The 19,130-nt window shown below is 38.0% G+C and overlaps 1 protein-coding gene across 29 annotated transcripts in view; it reads right to left on the bottom strand.

Annotated features, from left to right (window-relative positions):
- BPTF (bromodomain PHD finger transcription factor) overlaps positions 1 to 19,130 on the bottom strand; it is a 45,456-nt gene that overhangs the window by 729 nt on the left and 25,597 nt on the right. For 2 of the 29 annotated variants that reach the window (XM_085522993.1, XM_085522994.1), the window contains exons 19-32: positions 18,666 to 18,827; positions 17,583 to 17,731; positions 17,071 to 17,194; positions 16,386 to 16,609; positions 15,751 to 15,973; positions 14,635 to 15,518; positions 13,770 to 13,852; positions 12,549 to 12,774; positions 11,797 to 12,149; positions 8,355 to 8,528; positions 7,479 to 7,671; positions 7,142 to 7,226; positions 6,155 to 6,341; positions 1,087 to 1,178 (exon numbers count right to left, since the gene is read on the bottom strand). In XM_085522993.1, coding sequence (XP_085379119.1) covers positions 1,127 to 1,178; positions 6,155 to 6,341; positions 7,142 to 7,226; positions 7,479 to 7,671; positions 8,355 to 8,528; positions 11,797 to 12,149; positions 12,549 to 12,774; positions 13,770 to 13,852; positions 14,635 to 15,518; positions 15,751 to 15,973; positions 16,386 to 16,609; positions 17,071 to 17,194; positions 17,583 to 17,731; positions 18,666 to 18,827 — 3,119 coding nt within the window. In that variant the 3' untranslated portion in view covers positions 1,087 to 1,126. Of the gene's footprint in view, positions 1 to 1,003; positions 1,179 to 3,354; positions 5,549 to 6,154; positions 6,342 to 7,141; positions 7,227 to 7,478; positions 7,672 to 8,354; positions 8,529 to 11,796; positions 12,150 to 12,548; positions 12,775 to 13,769; positions 13,853 to 14,634; positions 15,519 to 15,750; positions 15,974 to 16,385; positions 16,610 to 17,070; positions 17,195 to 17,582; positions 17,732 to 18,665; positions 18,828 to 19,130 lie in introns of those variants that run through there. The other 27 variants (XM_085523006.1, XM_085523000.1, XM_085523021.1 and 24 more) reach the window with 25 other exon arrangements.

The raw sequence follows: 19,130 nt of genomic DNA, 5'->3' as shown, positions 1-19,130 counted from the left end.
ATATTGTGAAACAGCACAGAAGTCCATCTGCAGTAACTGGTTGTAAACTTGCTCTAGCTTTTTTCAGAGCCACAGGCTATTGCCTCCTCTGCTATAACATACCCCTAATAACCTGTAGTGACTGTAAAGTGAAATTCTGAAGACATGGTTCTTAGGTACACAAGAAGTAATGGTACTTCCAAGCCCTTCACCTCAAACAACCCTTTGAGGATGTCAAATCTATAGAGGATGTTGGTTGTGTGTTCACTCAGCTCTAAGTATTATATACATTTGATGCAAAAGAAACCAACAAAACCAAGTATCTTTCGTATTACGTTGCTTCTTTAAACAGCATTGAGTTTTCATATGAAGCTCACAAAGTAGTGTATTCATATACTTGAATAATTAACAACTAACCGAAAGCAAATCAAGTAACTACACAACATAAATGCCCAATTAGGCTTACAAATTATGGCAGAAGTTCATGCCAAGGAATGCAAAATGAGTCTGCAATTGCGAGCACATTTTGTATGCCTGGCTACACTGTCAGTTCCTTAAAAGTTCATCTTTAGAACTGTGTTCTGAATGTTATCTTCCCATGAGAATTATCAATTTGCACTTGCACGTCAGAAGAGTCATTCTGAATCTAAGATACAACCTTTTAGTTCCATTAAGCCATGGAGATTTAAGAATTTAATTATATAGACATTCTGCAAAGGGGATCTCTCAACATTTACTGCTCCAAGAGTCAGCAGTCACAAATTCTAAGTCTTTACAATACATTAATGAAGTGTTCAGGGGTCTCAGTTCATTGCTCTTCTGGGCTTCAGAACATCAACAAATAGGATGTAAAGAGTATTAAATGGGAGCATCTCCTTGCTGGAAGGATCACCTACTGACTTTCAGACCATTCAAATCTGCCTACTTCATACAGTGGAGTAGAAAAATAACAGCTAACTACTATTGTTAGTGAGACAAAATATTCTTGCAAAAGCAGTAGTTCTGACAGTACTTGCAAACATCCCTACTAATTAAGCCACTAGAACCTTAACAGCAACTAAAAGTTACTTTTATGTATTTATTTACTTTTCTTTTTAGCAGTTCTACCTCAGATAAGCCTGAAGCTCGGTTTAGGGTCACTGAGAAGCTACGGAGCAGCAGATGTGGTATAAGTCGTGCTGTATGAGATGCTTCTTGATCTGGAATAGGAGACAAAACACCAACAGTGAACATCATACATTCTAGGACGCAGCAGATCGTTACTGTAGGACATAAACTCACCAGTAGTTTGTGTTCATCTACAGTACACCATTTCACTTCTGTATGTGAAAAAGGTCATATAGAGCATAACGTACATAGGTGGAATTTTCCCAAGACTTAATTAAGAGGGCTCTTGATTTGGCAGAAATGACTGTTCCTGGCAATGATTCAAAGCACCAGACTGGACTGAGCGGGGCAGGGGAAGGAAGGAGGAAGGGTTACATGTGCTTCTCCAGTTTCTTTGTTTCTATTTTCAAATGCAATCCAGGGACTAATGAGCAAATCCCAGATCGATCATCTGCCCAGAATAGCAACTATGCACCCATCCCCACCTCCAAGACATTACTGTAATCTAAAGCAGGCAAAGCATGGGTGCAAAAACACAGCCAACATGGGACATGGCCATAGTTGTTATCTAAGAAGAGATAACAGTATACCAGTGCTAATGACATCCAAATCCAAAGTAAAAGGCTGGATTTAATTTAAATTTTTTAGTAAATTTAGGTCATAGGAAATTGATTGAAAGTAGTCTGAGAAACCAAAATCAAGCTTGAATGGCTCACATTGTCAAAATCAATGTTACAACACAAAGCTATTTCGAAACACGCTATTATTTTAAAAATATATAATATATATATATAAAAGTAAAAAGGAAGATGATTGAACAGAGATAACAGACCTCAGGAACTTACCGTGCTTTTAGGAAGGTGGGAATTAATTACGTTTACAAGACTGCTTTTATTCAGAAACGCCATTTAACTATAAATATCACCTCTAATAAATCAAGGAAAATGCCTCAATGCACTCGTTGGTGACTAAAAAACTCGAGATGGTTTTCAGCAGGATAAAGTCACGTGCATGGATTATTGCCCTGATAAAACTGGTTCAGTAGCAATTACACCTAACCTGGAGAAGCCACAACCTATAGACCGTAACACCATCAGTTGTTTCATTAGAAACACCACCAAATCAATGTCAAGCACGTTACTTTATTTGTCTGGGATGCTGCGTCCTTTCAGGTACAAAAAAAAAAGTAACTCTTCGATTTGCCACAAGTTTTTAAAAACACAGTGATCTATTGCCTACAGGTAGGAACTGTAAATGCCACATTTGTATATGAATAGCACAGAAATACTGCGAAGCTCTGATGAAAGGCAAGGTGTGTTCAAACACTGTTAGAAGCTGAGTTTTTTCCCCTTCTGCATTAAAAACACAATGCAAACAATATGCAGCATCTTTGTCTTAAACGTCAAGGACAACATAACCTAAAAGCAACTACTCTTCTTTAACTTCAAGAAGCGGGAATGGGTAATTGTTTTCACACTCAGCAATTGTTTTTCATTTTCACATATAGGGTAAATGACAACATTAGCATGTACAAAAAACACGGGTTTTATTAGATAAAATTATCCCAGAAGTATCCGTACACCTGAGCCTGTGAGTATAAGAAAGTGTGGTCAGTAGCAACATCTTTAAGAAAAAACAACGAGGAAGGTTCTTGCATAGCAAGGTGTGAGGTTAAACCCAGGAGGAGCTTATTCATACATCAGGGAAATCCCAGCTCACTGAACAGAAGTTAACTGTGAATTAGTGCAAAAGCTTAAGTCAAACGGTCGGAGAGCTGCATATAAATCATGGCTCAGCGACTGCAGATAAAGGAAACACGGGAAAGTCATTGATGCGGTATGCAAGTGAGAAAGAAAAAGGAACATCTGCAAATCGCATCTTCTGACTTTAACTTATCCTTCTTGCCAGCAACTCCTCACACAGGAAACAAGGAAGCCATCTAGGATGCCTCTGGTAGATACACTTACACTTGGTACTTTACATTTCTAGGGTACTTGGCAAAACATCGCTTAATCCAGCAGTGGGCTGTGACATTTCACACAGTGCCTCCTACCACGTTATCTGTGACAGTAATTTTGGCACCACTGCAGGAATTTTATAAAGGGAAAACAGCTGCTTAAAAAGAGAAGTTCTAAATGCTGCCTCTGGAGCCAAGTCAAGTCAGATCTCCTTTTCCACTTCCCTCCCCGCTTACTCAAAATACTTTTGCTTTCCAACAGATCCCCAAAGCATTACAAACATATTAGCGCACACTCAAAGACACCTACGTGTGTGGGGAGAACAATTATCTCCATTTATTTTGTTTCATATACATCCATATTTTGAATTTTAATACAAAAGAAAAAAAATTAGAATCTGACAAATGTTTACAAACAAGATACCTTCAAATAGATTTTACTCGTTTCAGTCTGGTGCAGAGTAAATGACAAATTGTACTGTTATATTCAAGGCAACAGAGTCTGTAGTCCGTGACCACTTATAGCCCAACCTTTATGCAAGCTTAATTGTTCTGGTTTGTTTTTAATCTACCATGAATGACAAACTCATCGTTGATTCCCAGTTCTGTGTGTGTGCACATGTGTACATAGCAGCTCCTTTCATAGAAAGAAAAGACATCTAGAGGTCTTCTTGTACTTTTACCTACAGGAATCATGTTAAGATACAGAATGGATTACATGTGACCGGGGCTGGATCTTATAAGAAAAAATAATTAGCTGACAAATGAGGGCAGCAATAAAAAAGCGTCTTTTTTGCAACAATAAATAAATACAGTCAAAGTTTTCTGTGTGGACTTTAAACCAGCTTCTTCACTGAAGAACAGACGTGGCATTTCCATGGAGTTAAACGTGACCCCATTTACTGTATCTTTTTTTTTTCTTGCTCTTTTCTCTCCTTCAGCAAAACAAAGTTTTCCTGCTTCTGCCACAATAATACAACAATTTGATCTTGACAAGAAAGTGGTGCTGCTGATTTTTATTTCTTTGTCCTTTGGACAAAATAAGCCAAGGATATAATTTGACTGTTGTGACCAATAAAAACGCAGTTTACATCAAATCTTGTCAGGATAACCCGACTAAAAACATCTGGCTTCTTAATTAAAAATTTTCAGACAACCAGATTCTTGCTCGTTTGTAAGGTTAACACGCAGAACTCTAAGAAGCTGTAGACTGCAGTTTGTTGTTATGGGACCTGCAGAGTACAGAAGAAAGTGAAGAATTAAGCACCCTTCATTTTGGGAAACACAGTTGCTGCAAGGTGTTGCCACTGGTAAATCACTGGCAGGGAATTACCGCCCTGTTGCTTCCTTTTTTATTTTGGTCTTAACTCTTCCAAAAAAAACCCACTTAATTTTCCCTGTGTTTCAGTCACATTTTCATGCCCTGCATACAAACATTTCACTAGTTGCCAAATACAGCGTCACTGGAATATTTCAAAATGCCTGAAATCAGTTTTATTCTCATGTTTACGTAGCAGTAATACATCAAAAGGAAAGGTAAAAGACAATTTATACGGGTGAATATTTATCATAAGGTGTATTCAGCTTGAATTTATTCAAGAAATCCTTGGATTAACTTAATAGAAAAAACTGAACCAGGCATATTAAAAATCACATCTTTGCTCATCACTGTTCAGCAAAACTCCTCTTTGACATTCACCATTTTATTAGTGACTGAAAATAAAACAGAACATGGCTTCTGAGATGAGTTTTTCATTTCTCTCAATACAGTATTCCAGGAACAATTTCATTTTTTCCTATTAATACATCTGTGTTTAACCAGCAGGACTGCTGGTAATAATAAAAAATATTCAGTGTTTACTTGTTAGACAAACAATCTGGATTTTTTTAGGGCTATTTAATGTTATCAAATTGTACAATAAAAGAAATTTCTGATTCCAGTTAAAACAGTTCAGACTAAAGATATGACAATCTGCAAGAGAAGAAAGGACACAGATGGAATAAATGAAAAACAGCAACAAATAAAACACAGCAACAAAATGAATGTGTAAGCAGTGGACACTGGATAACCAGCAAATGCACGATGGAAGAAACATGAGTTGAAAACTACCTAATAAATATTATTACTCCGGTATTACATCGGGAAGGAAAAATGCTGTTCTAATCCATTTGGTGCCACATCCTCTCTCATCAATATTACTCTCATTAGATTAGAGCTTCCACAGCAGTAGGTATAAAGCAAAGTGTTCAATTTACTTGATTACAAATTTAATCCTGCATTAATATCTTAGACCAGGAACCTTAATCAGATGGACAAATTTAACTACTGTACACATACAGATTTCTGCATAATGCTGGAAGGCATTCAACGTTTGCAATTCAGTTATAGTTGGCTCATGTTGGAGTACAACAAGGATATAGATAGACAATAGAAAAATCCATAGTACAGTGGCCTATTCGTTTTCAGAAATGTCTACGATAGGGAAATACTCTTCATCAGTCTTTCTACAGAAAAACATTAGAAAAGAAAACTTGTTTTTAAATACTCAAATTTGAACTGTATTTAGTTTTCTGTCTATCTTTAAATAAAGTATATTTATTCTCTCTGAAATAAGGAATGTTACAAAACAACTAGGGAAGGTATTAAGAAGAGAACTACTTTCAGTTCTTTCATTGAATTACAAGCTTTGCAGCAGAACTGTCTCTTTTCAGCATCTAAAAAGGACTTGGTGCACAGCAGAACATAATTAAAACTCAGAACAGCACAGTGCACGTCCTGCTGAGAAATGATTCTCATTTAAGTTTTCTGCAGCTATGACTTGGGGTCATTCAAGTTTTCTATGGGTATTACACTAAACTTGTCTACAACATCTCATTTTGAATGAGTATTACAAAGTAATCTCAAAAAACCCATATTTAAGCCTTAATGTTGATTGAAAATGACAGTTGGCGGCTACAGAACAGCTTTTTTTCCCCTTTAAAAGAAAAGCAGCTGTCCAAGTAAGCGCATGGACAAGCAAATCTTTGTATGAATGTAAGGTAAGCTTCTAAAAGCATTAGGGAGATTTTAGGGGACCACAGAACATCTATGATTAGAACACTTTAGCTTACCTGCTTGCCTTAAATCCTTTTAGTTTCTGTACAAAGAATGATTCAAGAACTTCTGCACACTGGTAAAAAGGAGAGTCACTTGGATTGTAGTAACGACAGTTATCAAAAATTTTGGTCATATCTGCCACAAACTCTGTGACCTTTTTGTAGTAACGTTTCAGTATCCTTTCCTCCATGGTGGCAAGGTCTTTAAAAGAAAGCAAAGATTATTAAAACGAGGCATTTTCATCTTCAACAGAAGTTAATGTTACAGGGCGCAGGAAACAAAGCCTACAGAAGTTTAGTTGTATTTCCAGGAACTCAAGTTGTGACATGTTAGCACCAGTAAACCTCCTTTAGAATGAGCACTTAGGCATGAATGTGTCACGTACAGTCGAATTAAACAGCACAAGGTGATCTTGCAGATCTTGGTTTCTTGCAGGAAGCTATTTACTATTCCTGAAGAAATTAAGGAAAAAAACCCCAAAGAATGAAAAAAAATCTGGATTCTTGTGCTTCACTTCCCTTATAGCCTTTGTAGGGACTGAGCCAGACGTGTACCTCAAATCCTTTGATCACCTGAATTCATGACTTGCCTTAAACAAATTTTCTGTTTCCACAAGAATATGCATATTTACCACATGGGACAGATGGAGGATTTCAAGTGCACAACCAAATGAAATACAAATGCTCACACTCCTACCAACTAGATACATTAATGAGACAGGAATGACAAAGCTGTCATTGTTTTATTTTAATGCAAACGTAAATTTAAAACCAATGTTTAACTGGAAAAACAGTGACTTACCTTTGGAAAATGCCCCTGAAGTGCTTATTTTCAAACATCAGTTATGGAGAATGTGTGAACACACAGGTGGGCAGGATTACCTCGTGTATTTTTACATGTGCATATTTACTTGCAGTACTTACAAGCATAATAGGTAATGAACTTGATATTCCTAATCCCAAAACTACTTGCTCATCATGAGATTATCCCGAAACACTTACCCATTGGTTCTTTAATAACACCATAATAATCTGGTGCATCATTGGGATCTACTGGTTCTAAGAATGGCCAGGCCATCTTGTGAGCCTGTCAGGAAAACAACAGGTAATTAACAACAGAAAATTAGCACTCTTTAGTAGATACTTTCACAAAGGAGGAATGATATGCTGAACATAAGTATTCCACAGTACAGTAATGTCAGTTGCAGCTGACACGGTGGCACTTTCTATTGCTTTTTAATCTCAAACAACTGGAAGAGAAATCAGGACACACCCCAAGGCTCATTGGGTACCTCTTACACAGTAAAGCATCCTGCTCTGCTGCAGTTTGTGTTCTCACCTGTAAAGAGCGCAGTACTCTCCTTAACCCTTCGTAATCTTTATCAGTTAGCGGACTGAGTACAGTCATGGCATCTTCTGTGGACTGACATTGTGGACACACATACTCATCAATGAGATCAGCCTCACTTTGCAAAATGCCAACACACCGACCATGGTACCAGTTCTGACACCGGTCGCAGCCAATGTAAAATCTGCAAGATCCAAAAATAGGTCAGTGACTACATTTAAATAAATTGAAGATTACATTTAAAAGCATAAGCCTGCAATCCCTCGCACACAAGATACTTGGCACAAATACAACAGAACAGCACGCGACATTTTGGACTGACAAATTCTAATTGTGTTATTCAAACTGCTTTTGTAATTACAGACTAAACTACAGAACATTTCACAATTAGTTACTGAATTTTCTGCTACACACTATCAAGCATTCAAGGTTTCAGATCAGTCATCTGCTTTAGAGTTGAAAGGAACAGAGTAATGCCAGAAATATCTCCCAAGAAGAATCATAAAACTATTCAAGGTACGTTTTGTTCAAACTGGACGACAACTGGGCTCCTATTTCACTCTGTACAAACATTTTTCATATGGAAGCATCAGTCTGGTAGTTGAATACTGAATATTTACGACTCAAAACCTTACAAAAAGATGCCAATCACGTACCCCCATGCTGACATTATGCTTTCTATCCAAATCAGACTAAAGTACAAAAAAATCCACCGAATACCACATTTGACAGTTACTGAAAACGAATCTGTATTACAAATGAATACAATATATGCAGAATAACTTTTTTCTTTGTAAGGAACAGGTAACCAAAGTCAGAGCAGTTTGCTACCTAGACATTAAATAAGAGGTTCTTATCAGAACTCACTGCGACTCATCATAAGGTGTTCTGCAGATACAGTACAATTCCTCACTGCTGCCCTCTTGTGCCCGTTTACAATCATTACAGATGTACACATCCATTTTCTTAGCCTCCTTTTCTGTGATGCCAACACATTCTCCATGATACCAGTTAGTACAAAGATCACAGCCAATATAGAACCTAAAAGCATTCACAATGAAAATGACAATGTAATTGTCATTTCAAATGGCATGGCACTTTTCCCTGCATTTCTCTCTGATGCACTTTCTTGCTGCCCTACTTTCTTCAACTTTCTCTTGTTTTCCCTGTTCCTAGCATTCTATCCTTACAAGCTAACATCATGCTAACAGCTACGCTGTTGTTAAGGTCACTTGGGTCAATTTTTAATTGACAGTTCATTGAAATGCACATCAATAAAGTAACCAGACCTTGACAAAACCGGTCTAAAAACACACCTCCAACGTGCGTGTGAAAATTTGTAAAAGGCACAAAAAAGACAAGGCCAAAGGAAAAGATTTACATTTTCAAAATTGCAGCTCAAAAGCCACTTAAACGTTTCTTTCAGATTTGAAAATGTAGGTCTCAGTTAATTTAAAAAAAAACAAAAGCAAAGCGCAAACACCAGCTAGGAGTTACAAGTACACTACAAGGAACATGCACAGCAGCCATGTGTCCGATACATATCGGTATAACATGATACAAAAAAACTGTGTCAGGACATGGCTGTCGTAATTTTAATTGGGGGCGTGGGGGAGGCAGGCTGAAAAACAGCGATTCAGCTACTCAGTAAATGCTGCAGTAAATTGGTACCGTTGATCATTTTTCAGAGAACAGTGTCTACTCTCAGACAGCTACGTGACAGAACCAGATGTGGTATGACACAACGTGAAGGGAACCAGATACAGAATCATGTGAATGGGACCTTGCACAGAATGATGTGACAAAACTCTAAAATATTATGCAAGGATGTTTGACATTTTGTGTATGGATTCCTCAGAACATACCTATGACTCATGGAAATCAACCAGATGGGCGAAGTTACACATTCATTCTCTCTGCCTAAGCAAAAGCAAGCTGACCCTGCGGATCTTCCTGAATCTTAGACACCATCAACCACCTGCATTATGCTGCTTTAACAGTTTCTGCAGCCCTCACTAATTCATCAGGCTTCAGCCAACCACCGCTCAGTGCCCACCAGCAGCAGGAGAGCAGCGAGCCAATGCTCCACCAAAGGATCACCCGCACCTTCATGGCTGTTTGCTCAAGATACTCCAAACCTACCTTTGCATTTTCAGTCAGACAGAGACTAAAAATGGCACAAACCAACCTTCCATCAACAACGGATCAACGCGGCTCCTCCTAACAGCTGTCAGCAACAACTCAGTCATGGTCTTTTTCCCAGAGGGGATCAGACCTAGCTGCTCCTATCTGCAGATAGAAGCTGAAGCAAAACTCACCACCAGAATGTTAAACAGGCTTCACATTATGCTTTAACACATTAGTTGGAATGTAAGTAGGAATCTTAGAAGGACGTCCTTGTTGACAATCCTCCATACAATATACATAGGACCCTACAACACTGGTGTGAAACCAGTGAGAACTAAACATAAGAGCCTTGTAACAGAGTAACAGAGAATTACCTTAGTGGACTTAGTAAATACTAACAAACATATGGCATTTGAAACCCATCTCAAATAATCTTTTCAGTTTCACATCTATCCTCCTTAAAGCAGAAGAGATACACCAGCACAAAGAGGAGTATCTGATACCTATGTGTGTATATATATGTACGTATAAACAATGTTTACCAGGAAGCTCTTTTAAAACTTGCCTATTTGCTTTCCAAATAGTGAAATCATAATATAGCTCAATGGCACAGCCATCATTTTTAGGACCATAACATTCAAAATTAACAAGAAGCAGAATCGAATCCTATTGCTCAGGGCACTGATCTTAAAATCACTGGCTTAAAGTTTTATTCTGTGTATTTAAGCACAGCTAATGGTTCAGGACACCAAAAATCACACTACGACCATATTTTGATCAGCTTACAGAAATGCCCACTGGAATAAAATGAAAACCAAATTCTTTTGCTCACAGAATTTGTTCATCCCGTCTTAATTTGTGACAATTCTACAGCAGTGCTCACACAGATCAACACTCAGCATCACAACAAGAGGAGAGCAGGTCTCCTCCTCCCAGGTTTTCTGTCATTCGGTGAACTCCATACAGTATTCTTATTGAGACAGGCAAGATGCACATGCCTTAGAAATAGTAGCAAGTTACAAACCAGGATGCTGGGAGTCTGTGACTTACAAAGAGATACTAGCACAGATAGCCTACAACTTCCCACGCTGATGTAATATTGCAATGGTCAGAACCACCGAACACCTAAGATGAAGAAAAAACACCACAACCCTCAACTGAATTTAATAACATTAATTAAAAAAAGGAGGCTAGAAGGAGATCCTCTAGTCCTGACCCTGAGTTTGAAATGAGAAACCGTTCCTGAAATGAAAACACTACACCAGCTCCATATTTCACCTCTGTTATCAGTATTGAAAGCACCACCAAATGGCACCAATTAATACTTTTCGGTATCATCACTCATTAAGCAGATAAAATACTCACTTGGAACTGGTCTGAAGTCAAATTTCTTTTACACACATATCTAGACAGCTATCAGATGGTAACTATTACTAAGGATGTTAATTGCCTCTAGCTTCAGCAGAAATGCTTAACACTGTCCCCTGCCATCCACAGTCTTCTACTCCAGCATTTAATAATGTTCTTTGCAAGGTTTGTATATAGCATTTCCTCTTCCAAAGAAGTTTTTTTCCTTGTCCACGGGCAAGAAATAAACCATAGGGACCTGCAGTTTTCACTTTGTCAAATGCTCACACACTCAATTTTTGATCAAACTTGGAACATACGTTAATATACAAAAATAATTTCAGCCCAAAACATTGTCCAAAGTGAAGTGCAGTCAAGCAGCACAGAAGCTCCTTTACTGGCTAGCAATTAAAAAAAAAATTATTTATCAGAAGACGGTATCAGAGCTATCTCTAAAGAGCAACAGCCACCTGTTCACAAGAAATCGCTCAAACCAAACTGTCACTTGCTTCCGAGGCAGAGGCAAACAGCAAAAAGAAAGAATAACAGAGCGGAGGAAAAGAAAAAAAGAAAAAAGAGTATGTGCATGTGAGACAGAAAGATCATACAATGGAAACATGCAAACAAGTAGAAATATAAGTTACATACATTAACAGATAAATCGAGTATGTTAATAGTTTTGTAGCTGCTAGTGAAAAAGACTTCATTCTCTACATCTTACTGATCACTGCAGTAACACCTGATACTTCAGTTCTAGAACTACCTTACTGCTAAGCTAACTACTAAATCTAACTCTAACAATACACATTAAAAACCAATGGTGTTCACTACTCACTTAGACTCATCATAAGGCGTTTTACAGATGCAGTAAAGCTTTGTGTCCTTCTTTGTTTCCTTTGAGGTAGTAGAAATCATTTTCTTTTTCTTGGACTTGGAAGCTGACAAGTCTCTCTCCTCATCTCGCTTCCTCTTCTGGGAGGATATTGGCATTGGGACTGTGGTGGAGGAGGAGGAGGTGACGCTGGCTGTGTGGTGCTGTGGTGGTGATGGCAGCGGTGGTGGCGGCGGTGGTGGGGTGGCAGTGGCAGCAGCAGCTGCTGCGGCAGCGGCTGCAGCTGCTGCAGCAGCAGCTGCCTGGGCTTTTTCTTTTTCTTTCTTAATTTTAGTCAAGTCTCTCTTTAGCTCCTCCTGAAGTGCATTAAACAAATAGAGAGGGAGGCACTTCACATGATTATTCCAGAACAGGTTTAAAATGTAGACATATCCCCGTGAGTAATTGGAAGAAAATAATTCAAGTCTTCCCAAGGTGCAAACTTAACGTGCACAACCTACAGCATTACAGGATGGCACACTATGACCTGCTGGCTGCAGATTTACAAAAACAGTTTAAGGAAACAAGGCAGTTTCAGCATGGGTAAGAAACAAAAAGCATAAAGAGGACATCCATGGGCTTTGCAGAGAACCATGCATACAAAACCAGAACTTCTTTCCTTAAAAGCTCACTGAGAAAATAGATCAATTAAAAGTTATTGCTGAAACATTGTCCCCAACTTAAAATCAAGTAGGTCTGAGAATAACTGTCCTTACCTGCACTTCAATTTGTAGTTCTTTGTCCAGAAGAGCTCTTTTTTTCAAGATTTCAGCTTTGAGCTGTTCTTTGTGCTTGAAAAGTAGAGCTGACAGCTTGGTAGCATTCTGTTTACTACGCTTCTGCTCCACACTCTCTTCTCGCTTTCGTTTCTTAGCTGCCTGCTTTTCTTCTTTATCTATCTTATCCAGAATGTATTTCATCACTTGGTTGCATACAATCATTCTGGTGAAGAAATAAAGAAAGAGTACATTGTGCTGAGCTGTCTGTCTATCCCCAGTTGAGAGAGCAGAATCATTTAGTTCTCCGGTCTCTAGAAGCTTCAAGCCAAATTATTATGTTTAATAAAATGAAGTGGTAGATTATTTCTCCCATGTTTGCTGTATACCCAACTACAATCCTCTTTCCCTGCTTACTTGGTTCCATATATTTCACTTATTCGGCCTTATTTTTCCAGAATATAATAAATAAACTTTGATTTCCCTTCCCATTCTATTTTAATCTTCTTTGAAAACTAAATGCTTCTTGTTGCCAAAGTGACCATGAAAAATAACTCACTGACATTTGAACTGAAATCAGACAAAATAGCACAGGCTGGGAAGAGTAGCTGCTGCTACAGAAACCCAATTCAAAATACCAACTTGACTATCTGACACCATTAAATGAGGAGCATATGACAACACTTTTTACTTTTATCACACTGTGAAACAAGTAGCATCAAACTGTACCACAGTAATCAACGAAGCTTTTGCTCTAATTTGATGATAAAAAGTTTACAAAAAACACTGTTTTCTTACTAGATGTCAACACACAATTGTAGTTATCCAACCATAGCAACTATTTGAGATGGTGTCAAGATAAACCCAAGATAACTGATAAACAACTTTGTGTTTAGCAGCTCCAAGGAGGAAATCTAGTTTGCTGAATAAGTGCTACCTTCCAACTCTTCAATTCCTTTTGTAGAGTGGAATGCTTAATGCTGAAATGAGACTAAGTGATGCCAAGGGACAAAACTTCAATACATATTATCAAAGTAAAATTGGGAATATAGAGGACTGAGTTAGAATTCTCACCTATTACTTTCATGTGTTACTTTAACCAATTTTAAAATAGCAATCTCTCTTTAAGAAAGTGCTTACTAAGAAGTTTTATAATGTCATTTAATATGTAAAATAAGTGTAAATGTTCCAATCTAAAGATACAACATGATGCATATTCACCTCTGATTTTCTTCCCTCTCAGTTGGAGTCAGTGTCTTCTTTTGTTTCAAGTGTTCTATGACAGCGTTCTGTTTCATAACCACCTGCAGGACAACAGAGAACCCAAAACAAAATATGAAAACTTTAGCTGGTATTTCACAGTACCACTGGGAGAACCAGGACATTTCCTAAGTTAAAAGAAAAAAAAAAAAGCAGCATTTATTTCAGTAAGTGAAAAAATGGAATTGATTTTGTCAGGGCAGCACTTGTTTAAAGTAATTATTTAAAATTTGAAAGCTTTTAAAATGAAATTCAATATTGACACCTCCTCCACCAGACAGAGTAGGACATTTTGTTTATGCACTGTTTAAACCTAGGGACTAAACATATGTTGACAGTATTTCTTCAGTGATGTTACTTTTATTTAAGAAAAAAAAAAAGTAAAAAAGAAGGTAAGATTCTATTATATAAATGTTGGTTTTGTTCGTTTTTAAAGCCCCGCAGCCATCCAACAGCATTACATTTCAGATACCTCTTTGAAACCTCAGTTCCTTATGGCAGGCAACAAAAGTACTGTACATGTGTTCTGAACATCAGCTCTCCTACCTATAAGCTATCTTTCCTGAACTGAGAATAACAACATACTGTCCCAGCAGCTAGTGGTAAGCTGAATCAATGTGCCAAAGACTGCAAAGATGGTACAACTGTCTTGATGTGCTGAATTAATGTAGAATATTTAATTAAATTGCCAAAACCAATTGTATGCTATCTTTGAAAGAATCAAATTAACTGCCTACCAAATGTATTAACATTATTAACAAGAACAGGCATTTAAAATGAAATTTTTTTCATTCATTAAATTTTTATTTTCTTCTGTTAACTTTACCTGTTTCTGGATAATGTCACTCTGATTAGAAGCCTGAAGGGTGTGCTCACGTTTAATTTCTATCTGTTGCTGCTTTTTCTTCTGTTGCTGCTCTCTGAGCTGCTGTACTCTCTGCAGCTGCTCCTGAACACTAGCTGCTTGAACTGTTACCACATTCTGAATCTGGTGAGCCTGTACTGGGCTACTTTGTTGAATCTGAATAGGTAACTGAAGCTTGATCTGCTGGGGCACACTGCCTTGTTGGGCTTGTATCTGAGCCACAACATGTGATTGAAGCTGGGAGAGAACTTGGACTTGTTGCTGAAGCTGAGGCACTGTAATAACTTTAGTTGGAGGCTGCTGAAGTTGCAGCTGAGGACGAGTTGGGGATTGCACAGGAACCTGATTTAAACTTTGAGTAGTTGGAAGGGTTGAGACCGAAGTCTGAACCTGAGGTTGTAATTGCTGCAGCTGAGGTTGAATTTGTATGGGAGCATGGGGCTGCATCTGAATCTGTTGTTGGGTTGTAGTCTGCACCTGAGCTGGTTGCTGAGGCTGGACTTGGGACTGGCCTTGTGGAATGACTGCACTCTGCGGCTGACTCTGGACTTGCGTTGGAGATTGTCCTTGAGCCTGGGTCTGCGCTGGAGACTGCACTGGAGATTTAGATGACTGTGCTTCAGGTGTGACTGGAGAGTCAAGAGATGTTGGAGTTTGAGATTCAAGTGGGGTCTGAGTTTCAGGCTGAAGTGGTGGCTGTGGTGCCTGTGGCTGGGTGGGGGACACAGGTTGAACGCTCTGATTCTGTGCTTGAGGCTGGGCTTGCGGCTGACTCTGAGGCTGTGGCTGAACTGGTGGCAGCGCTGATGTCGGCTGTGCCTGTAGAGCTTGCTTCTGCTCTGTAGCTGTGCAGGATTAAAATAAATTTCACTCATTTCAAATGACAAGTCTACCAGCTTTAGTCAGTTGAGCCCTTTAGAACTACTGTAAAGGTCTACAAAGAAATTCAAAATATTTCTAGGCTTATAATACATTTCCAATAAAGCTACTTTTAAAACATATTTTCTCCAACCACACAAGAACTCCCATGCAAACCAAACTGAAGCCTTTTTTTCTTCTGAATAGAATAACACTTACCTGAGGTTGAAGTGGAAGCTGTTGTTGTAGTTGTGCTAGCTGTAGTAGCAGCTGCTGGCAGTGGGGTGAAAAGGAATCTCTGAATTGTACCATTTGGCATAGCTGCTTGCATAAGTTGTTGTCCTGGACCAGGTATTACAGTCACTCCCTGAGGGATTAATTGTAGTTGACCGGTAGTTTGACCTTGTCCCTGAATTACCACTGTTAATCCTTGACTGCCACCCTGAAAAACATTAAAATTGATATATTAGTGACACAATTCTTAGACAGACTTGCTCTAAATCTGAATAACTATAGTTTTGGGTTTCAGAATTAAATACCTATATCATGTTTCTCCTACATACCATTTTCCTGAAATACAAAAGCAGCTCTGAGATAATGAAATATCATACTACTCCTTCAATACTGCTATCAACAAATAACTGAGCTGGAGTTAACAACAAATATTTTCATCCAAATACTGGCAAGAACCCTACTCTGAAAGATGCTAAAATGGAACATCTGTTTCTAGAATTTACAAGCAACAAAACCAAGAACATAAGTTTACATGAAGATAAACTACAAGTTTGAAATTAAAAGATTTGAGAAAGTTTATCGAGCATAAGCATATTTTCACACTCAGAGGCTATTTTTACCTGTCCTTGTGTTAGCTGTGTAAGTTGGGCCATGGTAAGTTTCACCTGCCCCTGCTGAGGACGAGGGGGCTGCGATGCGGTTTGTGGCTGTATTTGCTGAGGTGGTGTTCCAGGACTTGTTACAGTCTTCTGTCCAGAACTAGTAGAAGCTGTGCTGGTACTAGAAACTGCTGTAGAGACAGGCTGACCTCTGATTATCTGAGTCACTACCTGCTGTGACTGACCTGTAAGAGAATAATTTCTGATTAAAAAAGTGTCTAATATTTTAGTCATTAGCACTATAAGCTTTTGAATTGTAACTTCTTGCAGTAATGTATTATCAAACAAGAGAAGCAAATATTGCAGTTTGCACAGGAATTCCCATTATATACCATTTTCCTGTGTGACTGCTTAAAAAAGGTCTGTTAATACACAAAGAACTTCCAACAGATTTATTTTTTTTTTTTAAATATAGAAAGGCTCTCTCAATATAAACTTACTCTGAACATTTTTCTTAATAAACAACAACAAGATAATTTTAACTACTAGATTTCTACTAGTATGTTCAAAAGCCAAGAAAGGCACTTGTTACAGGTCAAGCATTAATGAGGTATTTTTTGCATTGGAATATATGGTACAGGAAATATTTATCTAGAAACAAACCACAGATTTCACACTGGAAATTTAAATATTAAAATGAACCTACTGGCTGGAAGAATACCTTGCTGCACCACTAGAGGTGTTCGAATGATGGTCTTTCCAAGTGGTGACTGCTGTAGTGGTGTCCGTATTACTGTCATACCAGGACGGAGTGGTGTCCCTTGCATCACCTACACAGACCAGAATAAAAAGTATAGGTGAACTTAGAAACAAACACACACATCAAAACACAACACAAAAGCACTGAGATATGCCCTGAAGTTGTTGTTTTTAGTTTTTTTCCTTTCCTTTCAATATAGTAAGAAACAGAAGGATGCAAGTATATCCAGCATTTTTCACTTGTGCTCCCACTGATAAGGCTTACCCTGCATCTAAGCTATTGATTTTTCTAGGCTGGATAGAACTCGTATACCCTCAGGAATAAAGGATCCACTGACACTATTACTGAGATGAAGCAAAAATGCTGAGAAGTGACTAACCCAAAGTATTTATTTACCAAATAACTTACAATATATGCACACCACATTTTTGTTTTAAGCAATAAGAAAAACATCTTACTTGTGAAGTACTTGTAGTTCCTAAAGTCCCCGTGGTATTTGGCCTAATTGTTACAGTGGCTGTCCTTGGCTGGAATGAAGTAAATGTTTGACTTGCACCTGTTGTTGATGGAATGATGCCCAATACCTTTTGCTGAACTTGAACAACACCTAATTAAAGAAAAATTGAGAATTCATTAATGAGATAATTGCTAGCAGAAGAACAAAATGCAACTCCAGGATGGCTCTCAACATGTCTTCAGGTTTCTAAAACATGCTTGTGTCTTTTAATGCTTCTTGGGATAATCTCTGTCATATTGTAAAAAGCAGCAGCATAATACTTTGTCAACAGTCCAACAACATTTGAAGTTATGAAACAGGTATTTCAGAAAAGATTAAGAAAAGAGTGAATCTTCATAAAGATCAGTATGATGGTTAACTGCTAATCAGGCCTTGCATGACATCGTGACACAAAATTAGAATTAAGCAATCGTTAAGTATAAGTTAATCTGACTCATTTAAAATGGAAGAGGACCAGTTTAAATCTTTCACCTACAAGCTCATGGTGCTAAAGAAAATGGGTAATGCTTTTCTTGTCACCTAAGAAACTTCTACACAAAACTGGTATCTTTCATGATTTCCTTTGATACTAAGTAAAACAGAGATGGAGAATCAAACTTTTCTATTTAATATACATTCAAGTATCTCCAAGCATTAAGCTCTCTTCTTGAGGCAAGAAGGAAAAACGCTAACCTTAGTTTGGAGCCAAACTCTTGCTCACCAGTGAAGAGCAGATGCAGGCATAAATGTCTAAGAACAACAATGGATTTTTTTTTTTTTATAGTTTGGTAGAAAATTATTTTGTTGATGTTTCATATAGATAATGAGAAAAAGCATGCGGCATTCCACACGGTTAGAAGTAGAATAATTAATAGGCAAAACACTTGCATTTTTTCCCCCAGACACAAATACTCAATATAGGGAGAAAATGGTATACATTTTTCTCCCCCTTCAAGTCACAGTTCATTTCACTGGGAAAATAGTGTCAATGGAGAATTAAACAGCAAGCTGGAATACATTTTGAATTCGGTTCCCTTTCCCCTACCTCCTTGAGTTGATGGCACATTGACGGCAACAATCTTGCTGTTTGCAGGGAGTGGCAGCTTAGTTATCACTTTCCCTGCCATCGTTACTGGACTGCCTGAGATCTGGAAGGTCTGCCCTGTGCTGGCAATGGTTGTGGCTGAAGTGGCAGCTGTGCTAGTGGCTATTGAGGTACACAGAACAGTCAATTTTAGAGCAGAATAATTAGTCAAGAATATGACTATTTTCAAGTATGAAACAGCAAACTAGAGGATTATTTTTACAATGTGTCATTCTTTCTTTTGGAAACAGCAAGTTACAGCACAGAACACTTTAATCATCAACAATTACCGGTACAACAACTGTCAGTAATAAATGAGACAGGTCAGAAATACATCTAGGAAGGCTGAGCAAAGAAAGATTAGGCAGGTATTATTTTAGAAGAACCCTGCTGATATGGCAGAGAGTTAAGTGCAATTATATAAAA

This window comes from Coturnix japonica, chromosome 23 (genome assembly GCF_054131305.1).
Source record: "Coturnix japonica strain WE chromosome 23, WE-NBRP24, whole genome shotgun sequence".
In the NCBI taxonomy this organism is placed as follows: domain Eukaryota; kingdom Metazoa; phylum Chordata; class Aves; order Galliformes; family Phasianidae; genus Coturnix; species Coturnix japonica.
The sequence above is the reverse complement of the archived record's forward strand: the minus strand, read 5'-3'. Positions and strand labels throughout refer to the sequence as shown.